We start from the raw sequence: 18,242 nt of genomic DNA, 5'->3' as shown, positions 1-18,242 counted from the left end.
CCACATTTATATAAGAGCTTACATAATGTATTGTCAACAAATTGATGTTGTATTGTCTTATATTTACCTTCCAATAACAAGACATAAAATTGTCTTCAATTATGAACTTTGTCCATATTGAATACATAATATATTATTTGTCCATATCATCTGAATTTTGTGAATAAATGGTACTAGGCAAAATAATTATATGAATTATTACTATTAATAATTAACAATTATTAACTACTATTAACAAGACAAATTCAGTTCATGGTCGATTACGTTGACTAATCGTGGCAGTACTTCTCTCAGCCAGGTCACTAAAAATGGGTCGTGGATGGGTCTTCCAGCGCCACAATGACCCAAAACATACAGCCAAGGGAACAAAAGAGTGTCTCAAGAAGAAGCACATTAAGGCAGAGACTTTCTAATGAAGAGACTCAAAAAATCCTCCATAGAAATGCATGGGGTTCATTTGTAACACCAGTTGTCTTCACATATCCCAGCCCTTTTGCGGCAAACGTTAACAGGTGAATACCATCTGCAATACCACAACATTGTAACTCCACGTGCTTTGTTGAAGTTGCTTGTATTAGCCTGGTCTTATCCTCTCTTGTCAGCAGCAATAGCTATTATTCTTACTTCTAGAATACCCTTTTGCGGATCACACATCTATAAACTATTCTGTGACATGCTTCAATGTTAATGTTGGGGTGTTATCGAGCAACAGCCAACCATGTATGGAGTATGGTGGTTATTTCAGTATATCTTATACAGTTTGTTTTAACTTTGATTTCTTATGCTCATATTGTCAAAGTTTGTATATCATCCAGTGAAGCTAAGTTCAGTAAAACTTGTGTGCCTCATATTGTAGTTATGGTCATATATATCATGACTGCATTGTTTGATGTATTTTACAGCTGGGATGGTTCAGTAAATCTTCCAATTGGTGTGCGTAATGCATTGACTATACAATTTCTGATTCTTCCCCCACTATTAAACCCATTAATTTATGGCCTTCAACTTCCAAGGATTCAAAAAGTACTATGTGGACAAAGTTGTAAACACAAAGCACGTTATCTTAGAAATAATACATGATTGTTGTTTGATGAACCATGTCCTGGTTTGAATATCCTGTTTTGAAATTAGTATAGCCTAGGCCTACTTTGGACAACAGAGGTTATGAATGACAAAGCGAAGTTGGCCACATTTATATAAGAGCTTACATAATGTATTGTCAACAAATTGACGTTTTATTGTCCTACTGTATATTTACCTTCCAATATAACAAGACATAAAATTGTCTTCAATTATGTACTTTGTCCATATATAGAATACATAACATATTATTTGTCCATATCAGCTGAATTTTGAATAAATGGTATATGCAACATAATTATATGAATTATTATTGCTATTAATAATTAACTACTATTAACAACAAGACAAAATCAGTTCATGGTCGATTACGTTGACTAATCGTGGCAGTACTACTCTCAGCCAGGTCACTAAAAATGGGTCGTGGATGGGTCTTCCAGCACCACAATGACCCAATACATACAGCCAAGGCAACAAAAGAGTGTCTCAAGAAGAAGCACATTAAGGCAGATACTTTCTAATGAGGAGACTCAAAAAATCCTCCATAGAAATGCATGAGGTTAATTTGTAATGCCAATATGGCAGTTGTCTTCACATATCCCAGCCCTTTTGCGGCAAAACGTTGACATGTGAATACATTGAGCCAATCATATGCTGTGTTGTGAATACATTGAGCCAATAATGTGGTGTGTTGTGAAGACATCGTGCCAATCATGTGTTGTGATCTCGCCGCTGGAGCAAGATTGGTGTCGTGAAGCCTTGCGCATGCAGATTTCTGCGGAAATAGATGCCCAATAAGTGCCCAAAAAGCGTTGCAATATGGCCGCCGAGTGGAGGGACTTGCCTAAAAGGACTTTGATTAAGGTCATGAAGTGGCCTAGCCAGTCTCCAGACCTTAATCTTATAGAAAAGCTGTGGAGGGAACTGAAGCCTCAAAACCTTAAAGATTTGGAGAGGATCTGCAGAGGAGTGGTCCAAAATTCCTCCTGAGATGTGTGCAAACCTGGTAATCAACTACAAGAAACGTCTGACCTGTACTTGCCAACAAGGGTTTCTCCACCAAGTACTAAGTAATGTTTTGATAGGGAATCAACTACTTATTTAATTTAATGAAATGCAAAATAATTTTTATATTTTAAATAGGATTTTCTGGATTTTCTTTTTGATATTCTGTCTCTCACTGTTAAAATAAACCTACCAATAAAATTATAGACCATTCATTTCCTTGTCAGTGGGCAAACTATCAAAATCAGTGAGGGATATATTTTATGTATATATTTTTAAAAATCCTGTGATAAGAATACATCTTCTGATATACATTTAAAACAATACATATGTAATCAGCATTTTAAGAGCAAAATCTTAAACAGAGTTGACACTTAATTAAATGTGCTTAAATGCTATTGAACACATACAGTATGACTCTGTTTGTCATCATCAACAGAATTTCACTACTTCGCCCGTCGGCATGATTGCTATACTGAGTGTATAAGCTAAGCGCGTGTTTGGCATGGTAGCTGGCCGTGGTCATGGAATGCCCGAAGCGGAGATCGCGATAGAGTGATGGCCGCTTGCACCCCAAAAGAGCAGAAAGGAAGGCCACTACCAAAATTACATTTGCGCTTGCTTAGCAAGTCATAGATCCACTAGATGGAGTGGATGTACAGTAGGACTGATAGGCAACTGTGGACTAACGGCTCAGTATTTGATTGATGGTCTGATAGGCCAATGCATGCAGCTGTAGTAGCAGCTCCTATCCTGAATGCACAGAGTAGCGGCCTGCGGGAACCGGATTTGACAAGGATATATATTAGAGTCTGGAACCTGTGATGAGTGATGGGTACCCTTCATCTGAGATGAAGAGAGCGGGCTAGTAGGCGATGCTTGAGCTGACAGATATGAGATGTAGTGTGATGGGTATGAAAGCTGAGGATCTGAGGCAGAGTTGGATATGAAGTGTCCTTTTCAGAACTGATCAGTTTAGTCTGATTGGTAGTAAACGTATTGTGTCCTGTTCTAACTCTCAAGATCTGCCATCGGGAATGAAATGAGACGAGGGGCATGTAGACTCACTACATCTAAGGAGCCCAAAGGAGGCCGGTAAACATGATGGAGGGTGAATCAAATTGCTGTGACATGAACCCCTTGCGAAGTATAACGAGGGAAGCGGCAAGTACGCAAGAGTGGATCTTCGTTGCGCTTGCTCAGCGGCGGACATTCGTGTATTGCATAACCGTGGGAACGATGGGTGTCAGGGTTCAGCAGAGCTGCTGCCGCGAGGGTCTTGGGGTTCAGCCGAGACGTTGCTGCATGGTCTTGGGGCTCAGCGGAGCAGTCATTAGATGGGTCCTGAACCTTGGCAGAGCTGTTCCTAAAGGTCCTATGGGCTCAGTGGAGCTGCTTCTGCATGGGTCCTGGGGCTTGTTGGAGCCGTCGTTGCCTGGGTCCTGTAGCTCGGTGGAGCCGTCGTTACCTGGGTCCTGGGGCTCGGTGGAGCCGTCGTTACCTGGGTCCTGGGGCTCGGTGGAGCCGTCGTTGCCTGGGTCCTGGGGCTCGGTGGAGCTGTTGCTGCATGGGGCTCGGCAGAGCAGTCATTGCACAGATCTTGGGCATCGGTGTAGCTGCTGCTGTATGGGTCGTGGAGCTCGGTGTATTTGCTGCATGGTTCTGGGGCTCAGCGAAGCCATCGTTTCATGGGTCTTGGGGCTCGGCGTAGCTGCTGTTGCATGGTTCTCGGGGCTTGGTGGAGCCGACATTGCATGGGTCCTGGAGCTCAGCGTAGCTGTTGCTGCATGGTTCTCGGGGCTTGGTGGAGCCGACGTTGCATGGGTCCTGGATCTCGGCTTAGTTGTTGCTGCATGGCTCTTGGGGCTGAGCAAAGCAGTCGTTGCATGGGTCCTGGATCTCGGCTTAGTTGTTGCTGCATGGCTCTTGGGGCTGAGCAAAGCAGTCGTTGCATGGGTCTGGGGGCTCAGCGTAGCTGCTGTTGCTTGGGTCCTGGAGCTCAACGTAGTTGTTGCTGCGTGGTTCTTGGGGCTTCAGCGAAGCAGTCGTTGCATGGTCTTGGGGCTCGGCGTAGTTGTTGCTGCATGGTTCTTGGGACTGGGCGAAGCCGTCGTTGCATTGGTCTTGGGGCTCAGTGAAGCCATCGTTGCATGGGTCCTGGAGCTCGACGTAGTTGTTGCTGCATGGTTCTTGGGGCTTCAGCGAAGCCGTCGTTGCGTGGGTCCTGGAGCTTGGTGTAGCTTGCTGCATAGGTCATGGGGCTCCGCGGAGCCGTTGTAGCAGGGTTGCAGGAGCTCAGAGGAGCAGTTGCTGCGTGGTTCTTGGAGCTCAGCGAAGCAGTCGTTGCATGGGTCTTGGGGCTCAGAGTAGTTGTTGCTGCATGGTTCTTGAGGCTCAGCGAAGCTGTCGTTGCATGGGTCCTGTAGCTCTGTGTAGCTTTGCTGCATGGGTCTTGGGACTCAGCGGAGCCGTTGTAGCAGGGTTGTAGGAGCTCAGCGGAGCAGTTGCTGCATGGGTCTCCCTGAAGCTGTTGTTGCATTGGGTCCAAGCTCATTCTGTACTATCTGTGGCAGCCTTAAATATTCCAACCTGGGCTGAAAGAATACTTTTAGAATACCATTACCTGATAAAACATGACATATTCAGCATGATACAACATACAACACATAATACATGATAGGCAGAAAAGGCATGATAAGGCATGAATAGCATGAATGGTGAGTATCCAGATGGAATGAAATGGCTGTGGCTAATGAATAGCTGGGTAGACAGAACGGGATGTTAAAGCTGGAACGTGCAGCGTGAGGAGGTGGTCGAAGGGCCTTTGCTGTGGCTAGTGAATAGCTGGGGAGCCGGAATGGGACGTCGTGATCCGAAGCACTCGCGGAGTGCTGATAACCCGCTGCGGCGGGCTGGTCTAGCGCGGAGCCGGGGAAGGGATGGGTGGTGTGTGGGGGGGAGGGGGGGTAGCGACGCGGTCCCTACCGGAGCCGGCTGAGACCAGGTGCTTGCTAACTCGTAAAGAAAATAGGGAGCTAGCGAGGGGAGTTTGAACGGACGCCTCTTCATGAGTCGTGGCGTGCTGTACAGACGTGACTCCGGGAATGGAATGGGGAGGGGAAAAAGGGGGGAAGGGAGGGAGCAGTCGTCGGAACGACTGGAAGAGGGGCAGCCCTGGACCGGGTCCTGGCTGGGGGAAGTGGGTGGGGAAGGGGAAGAGGGGGCAGAGGGAGTAGCGACGCGGTCGCTACCGGGGCCGTCTGAAGAGATGCTGCGGGAAGGAAGTCGGTGGTTAAGAACCTGGGCCGCTGGCGTGGCTGTGGCTGAAGCAGCGGAGTGATACGCTCTGGAGCATGTGGTGCAGGAAAGCGCTGTCAAGAGCAGCCTGCTTCCTGGTCAGGAGAAGAGAATGAATAGAGGGAGCGGGAAGGAGAAAATATTGGTTTAAAGGACTTAAATAGGAGTTAAAAGACGGAGGAGGAAGGAATTTCCTATCCGACCTACGGAACAAGATGCCGCGGAAATGGAGAGTGCTGCGTGCCGCTGTCCAATGATTGGAGCAATGCAATAGCGATAAGTTTTTTTTTTTTTTTTTAATGTTAATGTCAAGATTTAGCTAATATCCAAAGTTGAGCCACTTCTGATTGATGAGCATGTCAGTGCAGTGTCGTGTTTCACTAACTGTCACACAAGAAGACGACAAAAATAATTGCATAATGCATTGCGATGCGATAATAGCAAACATTTTAATAAGCTGTCAATGGGAGGGGGGGGGGGGTTTACAACCAGTCATTGTAACCAAATATGACTTTAGTTTATTTGGAAGTGAACTAGCTTGTTGCTATACCCCGTAGGAGCTACATGAAACGTCGGCCATCGACACAGGAAAAGTTGACCAATCACGGTCCTTGCTGTCTGCGTCGCCTGACGCGAATTACAAATGTGTACTATCGTTTTTGTAATTGCTGACGTCTGCAACGCAGCGCCATCGTTTAAACAGCCTGCGGAAGTGGATAGCCTACAAACTTCAGACACTTGGCGTGGCGAGCCATGTTAAAATTTAGAGCATTTCGAGTTACCTGGATAATCTTGCGAACTTGGAGCAGCCTAATGTTAGAGCCTTGAAGTAGGCTGGGGTGAGTAGGCTATAGCATAATCAATAGTTGCAGCTTACGCAGTGGCGTCATGCCCATAGGGAGGGAAAGTGAAAACCAGCGCCCCAAGTGGTTGCGTTCCTATCGAAGAGCAGCTCCAATGTTAAGTCCCATAGACCTATTTTAAAAAAAATATTGTGAAGCCAAATCAGCGATGTTATCCACCAAAAATATTTTTCAGTGTCTATACAGTAATAATATTCTAACTGTGAAAATGTCAGACCCTATTTTGCCTTATTTAAGAAAATCAAAATTGCTTCTTTTGTTTCATAAACGAACTACAAAAGAAGTCACGTGACTTTACCCTTCAACGTTACTCACGGTAGCATGGTTTATTTATTAGCCTGGTTAGCATTGACACTTAACACTTACAGCTAGCTCTTCATGTGAGTAGAAGCACAACACCAGTTATCCTGACATAAAGGTTATCACCACGCGGTTTACATCACGTTCCGTTATTACAAAAATATGTTAAGCCAGTTAAGCAAATTGCGTATTGATCAGTTAGAGATTAAGTGGCCAAACATGTGACATCACATGCAGCTGTAGTTCCTTATCACCGTGTTACGACAAAAACTCAAAACAATTCAACTGATCCTAAAAATAAGGTATGACCACTTGAAGCAATAGAGGTGACCCCAGTGCCTAACATATGGAAGGCATTAAATTAAGATCCCAATGTGCACCGAGATATATTTTTTTTATAAAAAAATCCCATCCACTCCGCTAAACTCTAGGAACGCAACCACTAGATGGCGATGAGATTACTTTCCCTCCCTATCGAAGTTAAGGGGACACGTGCCCCCTCGGATTTTTCGTTCCTGATAATTTTTTTGATCATAAGTTTGTTCCTATTATGCTCCATAATAAGCCAGAGCCTATAACGACTCAAATGTATTCTTCTAGATGTGTAATAAACCGTAGCAAAATAGCTGAAGACCAGTCAACAAACCTTTTCCTAAAATTGGTGTCTGTGTATGTTCCCGTAACGACTCACACGTGCATTGAGCTCGCAATGTTTTGCTTGTGTTGAACTGTTACAGTTAAAGGGGAACTTGGCAACTATTTCAACGTAATAAACCCGTTTAGAAATCATTTGGATGGTTAAATGACCTGTTCCGGTGGAAATGGTGACTTTTCCCGCTGCCCCTAGCGTCCCCAGGCGGAAAACCAACCTTGCAACATTGAGACTACCGTCCCGGAAAGAGAAGTGAGAAACAAGAAACTTGTTTTAAATCGTGTTTCTTACCTTGTAACATCCACATTGTCTACCGAACTTATGCTAACCGTTTTGCTAGCTTGTAAACAAATCCATGTGCTTTATCATTACCTTTTTCCACAGTTTGAAATAGCATAATGCACAATTTCTACAGCAGAGGGGGAAATCCTGCCAAGTTTCCCTTTAACTTTAGGCTACAGTTTGAACAGTTGAACTGTTACAGTTACAGTTTAAACAGATACAGTCAATGGTGTTGAAGTGGTAAGTAGTCTAGCTAAGCAATAAAAAGAGAACTATGTTAGAACTATGGATTTGATGTTGGCAGCGAATTCATAGCATTACGTTAACGTTAGCCTACATGGTGTCAGTATAACGTAGCCTAGGCTACTCAAATATTACAAATATTTGGCAAAGTCTCCTGGTTCAATTGTTTCCAGTTTCATAAACGAGGGTGTTAGATTTGCAGTGACTACAAAATCCAACCTAATAACATTAGGCCTACCAAGGCATTGCGTTGGATGTCTACTTGTTCTCTTCACGTATCTGGCTGCTAATCCGTGTAATGAAAAGGGATAGGCTACGCGTTCAAAAGGAGGCTTAAAGTTGTTTTATATAGGATCGCTATGACCGTGATGTAGAGGGGGGAAAAGTATAATAGTCTCTCTCGTGCTCATAACTTAGGTTATTAACAGGTTACTTGCTCATGATTTGCAGATAGCAACTTACAAATGAGGTAGCCTATTGCTTGCCATAATGGTCATGAAAAATATATTACTAGTAAAATATTCAAATATTTAGGGTTAACCTTACTCAGCACTGAAACCTGTCAAACTTCTTTCAAAGTCCTTCATCACATTAATTAAGATTAAAATAATTTAATTTCTGAGCACCACAAAGTCAGACCTCAGCAACTTTTTTAATGTAAGATTGTTCTTAGGTCACATATCAATCAAATCATAACAACTGCAATGATACTGTTTTTAAAATCATGTGTAGTAGGCCTAAGTGTAAATGTGTGTGTCTAAACATGCTTTAATGAGCTGAATTTGAGCTTACAGTTCTTTCACCAACCTATCCCTTATCAGAAAGTCCTATTGGATTTTTTTTCCCATTACAATCCTATTGGATAGTGGAAATCCTAAAGGACTTATTGTCATACCAACAGGGATCTGTCGTGGAAAATTAACCACTTTCTCGAACCTCCAATCTCAATAAGCACTCTGATGTCAAAGGACCCGAAGGAGAACACCAAGACGAGAGATGCAGAAGACTGTTGATTCTTTATTTGCCGTCTTGCAGTGAAGATACAATTCTAACAGCGTCAGGACTGGACTGTCAGGCAAGAGAGCGATGGGTAACAGCTGCTTCCCCGATGAGATCTGATCTGAATGTGCCTGCGCTCTACCTTTTATGCTTCTAAGGGCCTGGGAGATGTCTCTTTCTCCTAAGAACCCAGGCCCCTTTTTAGCCAATCAGAACGTTTCTCGAACTTGGGATATTGGTGGAAACTCCTCCTCATTTAGACATTAAAAATATGTATTGGCCAGGTTCTATGTGTAATTACTAGTTGCTAGGTAGGGCCTGTATTCATTTTGGCTCTGTGAAGCACTGTCACCTAATTATACTTCCTCTTTTTACCTGCCTTGACATTTCAATCTTATGACTTCCAGACAGTCCAGTCTTATGACTTAGTCTCATAATTTTTCAGCAAATGTTGCAAACAGTATTACATCAATTTTCTGGTAAATCAAATCAGCATACACAGACATGTATATGATCAAATAAAATCACCACACATTGCACAGACAGCATTACATCAATTTTCTGGTGAATCAATCAGCATACACACACATGTATATGATCAAATAAAATCACCACACATTGCACAAACAGTATTACATCAATTTTCTGGTAAATCAATCAGTATACACACACATGTATTTATGATCAAATAAAATCAGCAGAATGCACTTAGCCAGGTTATATTGTGTAATTACTTGTTGCTAGGTAGGGCCTGTATTCGTTTTGGATCTGTGTGTCACTTTCACCTAATTCTACTTCCTCTTTTTACCTGCCTTGACATTTCAATCTTATGACTTAGTTTCATGATTTCCAGACAGTCCTGCCTTTTCAAACTTGAGATATTGGTGGGAACTCCTCCTCATTTAGACATTAAAAATATGTATTGGCCAGGTTCTATGTGTAATTACTAGTTGCTAGGTAGGGCCTGTATTCATTTTGGCTCTGTGAAGCACTGTCACCTAATTTTACTTCCTTTTTTTACCTGCCTTGACATTTCAATCTTACAACTTCCAGACAGTCCAGTCTTATGACTTAGTCTCATAATTTTTCAGCAAATGTTGCATGACATTGTACAAACAGTAATAAATCAATTTTCTGGTAAATCAAATCAGCATACACACACATGTATATGATCAAATAAAATCACCACACATTGCACAGACAGTATTACATCAATTTTCTGGTAAATCAAATCAGCATACACACACATGTATATGATCAAATAAAATCACCACAATTCCAATAGAGTGTGTATTGTAATTGTTAAAGTCCCATAGGATTCTAAAGGACTGGAGGGTGGTTCTATGGGATTTGGACTTTCCATTTTCCTCATGACTTTCCAATAGGATTTTTTTGGAGAGGCTCAGTGGGTTAGCTATCCTGTCCATTGAAAATACGAGAGCCAGAGCATTAAATATTGGGAACATCGTTGACGATTTTGCACAACGAAAGGCTCGTAAGATGGCCTCCTTCTTAATGGCCTAATTCACGCATATTGGGGATTGTATGCATATGAATGATTTTATTTGGTTTCTGCACGGTTAAATAAGTTAGGCTACATTAAGTTTTGCTTTTGCACAGTGTGAGTTTATAAGCAAGCAATCTACACTTGCAGTTTCAGCAGAGGGTTGAACTTAAGAGGCGCATTGAGTGTTCCCATAATTCCATGCGAGTTTATGTTAATGCAGTAATATTAGATTACCCTGGCCTGCAGGCTGTCAATAAAATTATTTTGAATGTTTTCACATGTAATGGATCCTATGTAGTCGTGTGTTTATTATTTGAAATTGTAATCTGTAACTACTAAACTACTTCGGTGCCTCAGGCCCTTTGCGTAAACAATTGAAGTCACCCTTAAGGTGTATTGCATGTATCAGAGCTAATTCATCCTGGGCCAAAGTATGTAGGTATAGGGCCCGCATAGCGTTCTCGCACCTGGGCCCACCATTGGTTTGTAGCGCCACTGACTGGGGACATCAGATGGTGGTGGGAAAACATTTAACCATGTCGAAACCAAATCTAGATCTATGGAGTATCATTAAGGGGGAAACTGTTTTGACATCAAGGACATGCTCAACATGGTTCTGAACAGCTTCTTCTCCACAACTGATGATTTGCTCATGTGTTCTTACCTGAGCTGGAACATTGTCATAGACGCGTGTGAATCCACGACCTTTGGCTACAACTAACCCCTCAGTAAGCATCCACAGCCTTAGGACCCATTGAATTGATGGATGCCTTGGAGCATACATTTTGCCACTGCATCACATGTACAGGCAATAGGTAAAACCCTTGAAATTTGTCCCAAACCAGTGTGTGGATGCTTCCAGGTTATACCATTTGTATTTGTTGTTTTTATGTCCTGCACAAATTGGTGGAGAAATGTCGACATATTTGGCTTCCCTCGCCCAAACCAAACACCAGCAAGCAGTACATTTTTATACCGGACTTTAGCAGGCAGTTCATTAATCACACAACGAATCGGCCATAGGGAGTTAAATGAAGAATTAAGCGCTAGCCTGAACTCAGAGCGCTCATCTGCGCGAGGAACACCCACGGAATGTCTGGCTCTGCAGACAGCGTTCGATGTAGGTCAGCAGCTGCCAACGTCAAAAACAGTCCGTTAAGTCATCGACGTCAAGTAGAGGCTACGTCGTCGGAGAAGACAAGAGGACCAAATGACAGTAAGTAACTGTACAATCACTTTTTTTAAGCCCCAGCTGTCTGCCTTGTAACAGTTCAGTTTACAAAGTAGCCCAAAAACTATGTTTAGGATAGACCAGATCCAAAGATATGACGTTGTATCTGGGATAAACGATGTTGGTTAAAGGTTTAGCTAAAAGCTATCGATAGCCCTACTGGTTTTACAAAATCCCGGTTACGGCAGTGACTGTTATGTTAAAAGTATTTACCCAAGTTAAATGTCGGGCACTTTCTCGCTTCCATTCATAACCGTAGCACTGCAGCCCAATGTTATTGTCACACGATGTAGCCTAGTAAGTTAGAATGTATCATATCGTAGCCTAGTCCAAACAGTCTTGGTTCACATTTTGTCCCATCTTTTCCCAGAACATGATGTTTATGTTGATTGAATGGGTTGAAGATCCCCCAACCTGGGATGTATTGCCTGTAAAGAAGGTCATTTACGGCGAAATCGAGGTTGGTATGTGATGTGGAGTATTTGGAGGAGTCAAGTCCAGCCAGAATTATAGAGTTAGGTTGGTATTTAAGTCTATACACAGTATCCTACGAATCAATATAGAAAATACTAAAGTTTTATGTTTTGTTCACAGATGCCATTTTTAATGAACAATGTCGGGCTAGGAAACCTCTAGGAACTGTAATGAGTTTGTTTGTTGTTGGTGTTGTTTTTGGTGTTGTCTTTATCAGAGAGCAGAAACACCTTGCTAAAAGCACTGGGAAAACTGGAGAGAGACCGGGCAGGAGGCCCAACAACAGCACCCAGGCCAAGCGGCCAGGGTCAGAGGGAGAAGCGCCCCCCTGCACCATACTCACCTGGTGGCATCACCAGTGACAAGGATGAGGTGAGTATACGTGAAATTCAACAGTATGGAAACAGATGCTGCTGAAGGAGTGATATGGGCATATTGATGGAAGGTGTTACTGATTCCATGCCAGGGTAGGCTTATAAAAGGATGGTGGTTGAATCATCTCAGCCAAGATGTGATAGTTATACACTTGTTTCACAGGAGAACCCATAGAACCCAATTCATTTGGTGACGGATTCAGAGTAGAATGTCTATTTGTCACACATAATCATATTTTCTCATGTCTTACAGTGTGTCCCCATGAAACGCAAGAAGAAGGAAAGGGAGTCCTTTTCTAACGGAATACCATGTAAGTGTACAGACATTTTGTTTGTGGTTTTTCAGAGCTGTAGCCTATGTGGACTATTTTTTGTGTCATATGGTTACAGTGTTTTCTAACGTATGTGGTTCTGTCCTACTCTCCACCCCACAGGCCGGTCTGGGAAAGTCCTCTGGCGATTCAGTAAGTGAACTCGCAATGGTTTTCAGCGCAAATCGTGCAGCCAGCTTGATGAGATCTACAATATATTAATTGATATGAACCACAGAATTAGCAGGCTGGAGAAAAATATAATTACAAGTAAGACTCTCATACTCAAGTTGTTGTTTTTAAGAGCTCTTCTTAATACTTTATATTGTTGGTTGGTTTAATTTCCAAGTGTATTGTGATGGAATTTGAATATCTAATTTAAAAATAAGTGGGTATTATTTTTTTCATGTTATTGTACAGACCACAAAACGCCTATGCCAGCAGGAGCGTCAGTACCACCAACAGTGCAACACACACTGGCTGCACCAACAACACCAGTGCGCCAACCAGCACCACCAGCACAAGTGCGCCAACCAGCACCACCAGCACCAACTCCCCCATCAGCAAGTGCAACTACCATCTGCAGCACCAACAACACAGATGTATGTATTGTGCTTGTGTGATGCACTTAATATTATACGATAATGTGGCCATGTTGGTGGCACGTAGTCTAGAAATCTAGACGCACCCTAGCGGCGGCAAATCAATTTGCTCAGTCTGTACGTCTAGTATCAAACCATAGGGATTTCTATTGGCTGACGCCGTGGACGTCATCCAATCACAGCGCTCTATTTTGTTAGAGAGTCTTAAGGCAGGCTTAACAGAAAGGCGACAGTCCTGCGAGGGTAGCAACAAGGAAGGTGGCTATGGCGAATGAAGAGCGGTTGTTTGAATCGGCGTTGGCATCAACTTTGAAGGAGTTGGACTTGTGCTTTTCTTTGAAAGTTGAGCAACACAATGCACTTAAGTCAAAGTCAAAGTCAAAGTCTGCTTTATTGTCAATTTCTTCACATGTCAAGACATACAAAGAGATCGAAATTGCGTTTCCTACTATCCCACGGTGGAGACAAGACATATTTTACCAACTAGGTCCACAGACAAACATAACATTCAAGTAAACAATATAAAAAGTAAAAATAAGAAGGCACATACAATGAAGAAATAAGAGCAGCAAAATTTGGTAGAAATTGTGCAATTATGCATACAGTAGACAGTCAATATAATAGTGCAAAAGTCAGGCCAATAAATGGCTGAGGTAGTTTTGTTTGACCTAAGTATGCAAGTGGCATAGTGGTGCAAGTTATGTAAGAGCAGCAGAAGTGTGTTCAGAAGTGTTCAGGACAACAGGACAACAACAACAAGTTGCCAGTGTGCAAGTCATTCCTTTCGAAGAAGGATGTATTTGCCGTTTTGCCGACCGGAAACGGTAAAAGTTTACTTCCCCGTTCACTGTTTTCATCGCTCTGGCCACGTCATCCTGCTCTTTGTTCTGATTGGTCGTAGCGCTGGCCTATTGCATGCCTAGGCAGTTTGAAAGACAATTCTCTGCCCGCCCCTTGGATTAAGCAAGGTGAATGGTTCGATTCCAGACTATACATTTCAATGATATAGGATGGCCTGCCAGGCTAGGTGGCACGTACTGTATACAGAAAAATGACATATCCACATATGCAGCTTGAACATATTCTAGTATAAGCACATCTATGTTGAATAAATATATTTCCATCTATGTTAAATATATTTCCATGTATTTATCAATATATTTCAAAATAAAGTATTAAATATATTGTAGCCATCTATTCTAATATAAGCTGGATGTACAAGATACAAGGATACAAGGATACAAGGAAGTTTATTGTCACATGCATATAGTTACTGGAAGTAAGAAATGCAGTGAAATTATGTCTGGTGTCAGCCTATTTGTGCATTAATGGGGGGGGGAGGGGGGGTAAAAAGTGCAGTAGAAGAGGGGTTTAGTAGATTAAGTGGCAAGGGCTGCATAAAAAAGGTGGGGGAGGATTGGGATTGGGTGGGGAGCACCAACAAGGAGCACCCAAGAGCAACAGGGGCAAGGAAAAACTCCCTTGAGTTACCTTGGGCAGATCCACGGCTCAAGGGGCTAACCCAACTGCCAGGGGTCTTGGTGTGTGTGTTGGGGGGATGACAGGGGAGATGGGATAGTGTGCTGTGTATGTGGGGAGAGGGCAGTGTGCAATATGTGTATTGGAGAAGCTTCCTCATGAGACAATGTCCTGTGTATTGGGGGGGGGGGCGGCAGTGTGCTGTAAGTATGTTGGGGGTGTGTGTTGGAGAAGCTTCCTGATGAAATAATGTGCTGTGTATGTAGGGGGGGGCAGGGACTTACTATTGCAAGCAGAGTACTGTATGTAATGTGTGTGTGTGGGCGGGAGGGGAGTGGAGCAGTGACTGTGTGTGTGTGTGTGTGTAGTGTGTGTGTGGGTAGGTGGGGGCAGTGTGCTGTAAGTATGTAGAGGATGTGTGTTGGAGAAGATCCTGAAGACAATGTGTGTATGTGGGGTGGGGGGGCAGTGTGCTGTACGTATGTTGGGGGTGTGTGTTGGAGAAGCTTCCTGATGAAATAATGTGCTGTGTATGTAGGGGGGGGGGGGGGCAGGGACTTACTATTGCAAGCAGAGTACTGTATGTAATGTATGTGAGTGATGACAGTGAAGATGTGTGTGTGGGCGGGAGGGGAGTGGAGCAGTGACTGTGTGTGTGTGTGTGTGTAGTGTGTGTGTGGGTAGGTGGGGGCAGTGTGCTGTAAGTATGTAGAGGATGTGTGTTGGAGAAGATCCTGAAGACAATGTGCTGTGTATGTGGGGTGTGGGGGGGGGGCAGTGTGCAGCAAGTATGTAGAGGAGGCTTACTGTAGCAAGCAGTGTGCTGTATGTATGTGAAGTGATGACAGTGATGATGTAAGTGTGTGTGTTGGGGGGGGGGGCAGAAAGGCTAGGCAATCAAGGACATGGGTAGATGGAGGAGAAATCAAAAATAATAAATAAAATAATGTACAAAAGTTGGAGAAAGTCAGATGTGTGTGTGTGTGTGTGTGTGTGTGTGTGTGTGTGTGTTTTGACGTGTGATGAAATAAGAAACTAAATAAAAGGTCTGTAGCATAGGGAGAGGGATGTAAAAGTGCTAAAAGTCTTGTAGGTGTGTGTATGTGTGTGTGTGTGTGGGGGGGGGGGGGGTCATGAGTGCTGAGGAGTGAATGAGTGCAAAGTCAGTATAGTGTGAGTTCAGAGTTCGGATGGCCTGGGGATAAAAACTTCTCCTGAGTCTCTCAGTTCTGGCTTTGTGACTACATAGGCGTCTTCTTGATTTCAGCGGTAGGAATAATCCATTGTTAGGATGAGAAGAGTCCTTCAGAATCTTTTGGGCTCTTAGGAGTACTCTTCTGGAATAGATATCTTGTAGAGCAGGGAGTTGAGTTCTTATAGTACGTTCAGCTGAGCGCACTACTCTCTGCAGAGTACTACAATCTCTAACTGTGGAGTTCCCATACCAGGTGATGATGCTACCAGTTAGATTATATGTATATTTATATGTAGCTGCATATGTGAATATATTTTTCCCCTGATTTTTCTGTAGGGCAGTAGGAATCACTATCACCTGCTCATTAACATTAGAATTGATTATAATTAGGGCTGTCAAAATAACACGTTAATTGCAATTAATTAATTACAGAAATATTAGTATGCTAAAAAATGTAACGCTGATTAATTGCATTTTATAGTGACATTTGACCCAGTGCAGTCTAGCTTTCATGACTGAAGGAGGCAGACGAGAAAGCACTGCTTTGAATAAACATTTAGCTTAGGCCTAAAAAGAAAACTCAGACCAATATACTGTCGACAGGAGCATCAATCTACTATTTCTTCAGTAAGGAATTTCCGTTGCTTACCATAGCAGTTCGCCAAGTCTGAAGTAGCACCTCAATGCAAAACAATCCTTAGAGTTAGGCCTACGAGTTAGCACACTGATGATGATAATGCTAGCCGCCAGCCTTGTCAAAGTTAACTTTGCTAACGTTTTGCTGAGCCTACCCTATGACCGACTAACTAACTAGTAACTAACCAACAAACTCCCTTAATAAATTGACTACATTTGTTGCACACTTGAAACAAAAAGTCTTCAAAAGTATGTAGAAGGTGGTTACATGTATTTCCATATGTTCATAGCAAAAATGGATGCATGGAAATAATTTAGATTAATGTCACAGTGTGTAATTAATTAGATTAAATGTTTTAATCGATTGACAGCCCTAATTATAATAGTCTCCCTTTACATACAAAGTTTACACACTGTACCATGTTTGTGGTTTAGGGAGCATAATACTAGGGATGCTATCTCCTGCTAAATGTAATTTTTGTAGAGGTCTGTGGAATTGTTTTTGAGTCATATCTAACAACAGTTGTGGCTGACACAAGTGAGGAGTAGTAACCATTTCGTATTCAAAATTCATGTGTATATCCACAGGTTCATATAGGACCTTCCACTTCAATAACCCAGCTTCAATATGGTTCAGTCAAGTGGTTTAATGCTAAAAAGGCCACGAAGGACCTTCTTCTGGCCGTGTTTGCGAGGAGCATACTTGCCAGCCACTCCTACACTGGCAAACAGTCCAATGCTTTCCGGACTAAAGCAGCTAAACCCCAGCTTAACCCGGTCAAAGTAAGCGACATTATAAGTGAGTAAATCTTTATTTCTCTCACAATGTAATGGTTGATATATTGACTTAAAACTGTTCACATTATATACAGTACCCTCCACTGTAACGTGAATGAATATAAGATTTGAAAAGCTGAAAAAAAGGCTATGTCCAATTAAAGCATATCATAACAACAGCTAACTTGCAATATAAAGCACATGCTAACGTATTCCTACACTTTCCCGCTGTTTTTGTTTCCACAGATTACATCACTAAACGATTTGGGGTCGACCAGTTGGAGGTAAAGAAGGCCATCTCCGAGAAATGTGCGGATCAGGAAAAGATGGAGAAGAGGCGGACACATTGACTGACACACACGCACACTGATTATTTGTAACAGTAATAATTGTTGTTATTGTTATTTCTTTGTTTGTTTGTTTGTTTGTTTGTTTATTTATTTATTTATTTATTTATTTATTTATTTATTTATTTATTTATTTATTTATTTATATATATTTAATAATAAATATGATTACGTCATGTCTGTTATTGGGAACTGGTTTATTTAAATTCAATATTGTTTATATAACCCTATAGGATTTAATTTAGTAACATCCTATAAGATTTAAAATCCTGTAGGAATAATATGCTTTAGGATTCCAATAGAGGAAATCCTGTAGGATTTCTATCAGATTTTGGAACCGAAATCCTATAGGAATTCAATAATCCTACTGGATTATTTTTTTTGTAAATCCTATAGGATTCTGGTTCCAAAATCTGATAGAAATCCTACAGGATTTTTTGGAATCCTAAAGGACTTTCTGATAAGGGATGTGTTATACATTAAAGGAACACCCATTTGCATTAGGCTTTGCATTGTTAGAAACCCAGTCATACTTTTGAATGGTCATGCAACACTCTCTCATTTCCCCCTGAGACGGGAGAAATCTGT

At 42.3% G+C, this 18,242-nt stretch overlaps 1 protein-coding gene across 2 annotated transcripts; it reads left to right on the top strand.

Annotated features, from left to right (window-relative positions):
• The first annotated feature begins 11,392 nt into the window (after nt 1–11,392).
• On the top strand, nt 11,393–17,678 carry LOC121684654 (protein insensitive-like). 2 transcript variants are annotated; one of them, XM_042064728.1, is made up of 8 exons: nt 11,393–11,444; nt 11,830–11,919; nt 12,151–12,305; nt 12,561–12,618; nt 12,742–12,888; nt 13,039–13,220; nt 17,119–17,329; nt 17,554–17,678. In XM_042064728.1, the coding sequence occupies exons 5-8, from the start codon at nt 12,846–12,848 to the stop codon at nt 17,655–17,657; spliced, it is 540 nt and encodes a 179-aa protein (XP_041920662.1). In that variant the 5' UTR covers nt 11,393–11,444; nt 11,830–11,919; nt 12,151–12,305; nt 12,561–12,618; nt 12,742–12,845; the 3' UTR covers nt 17,658–17,678. The 2 variants fall into 2 exon arrangements, with proteins under 2 accessions (XP_041920662.1, XP_041920663.1); XM_042064729.1 differs by having other exon boundaries at nt 12,561–12,888; nt 13,008–13,220.
• The last annotated feature ends 564 nt before the right edge of the window (nt 17,679–18,242 follow it).

This window comes from Alosa sapidissima, chromosome 15 (assembly GCF_018492685.1).
Source record: "Alosa sapidissima isolate fAloSap1 chromosome 15, fAloSap1.pri, whole genome shotgun sequence".
NCBI lineage: Eukaryota > Metazoa > Chordata > Actinopteri > Clupeiformes > Clupeidae > Alosa > Alosa sapidissima.
The sequence above is the reverse complement of the archived record's forward strand: the minus strand, read 5'-3'. Positions and strand labels throughout refer to the sequence as shown.

Bases quoted from the DNA above. Each gene is read 5' to 3' on its own strand.
- LOC121684654 (XM_042064728.1), top strand. From the start codon at position 12,846: ATGAACCACAGAATTAGCAGGCTGGAGAAAAATATAATTACAA. The intron at 12,889-13,038 runs GTAAGACTCTCA...GTTATTGTACAG, and splicing joins GGAGAAAAATATAATTACAA to ACCACAAAACGCCTATGCCA. The intron at 17,330-17,553 runs GTGAGTAAATCT...TTGTTTCCACAG, and splicing joins CAAAGTAAGCGACATTATAA to ATTACATCACTAAACGATTT.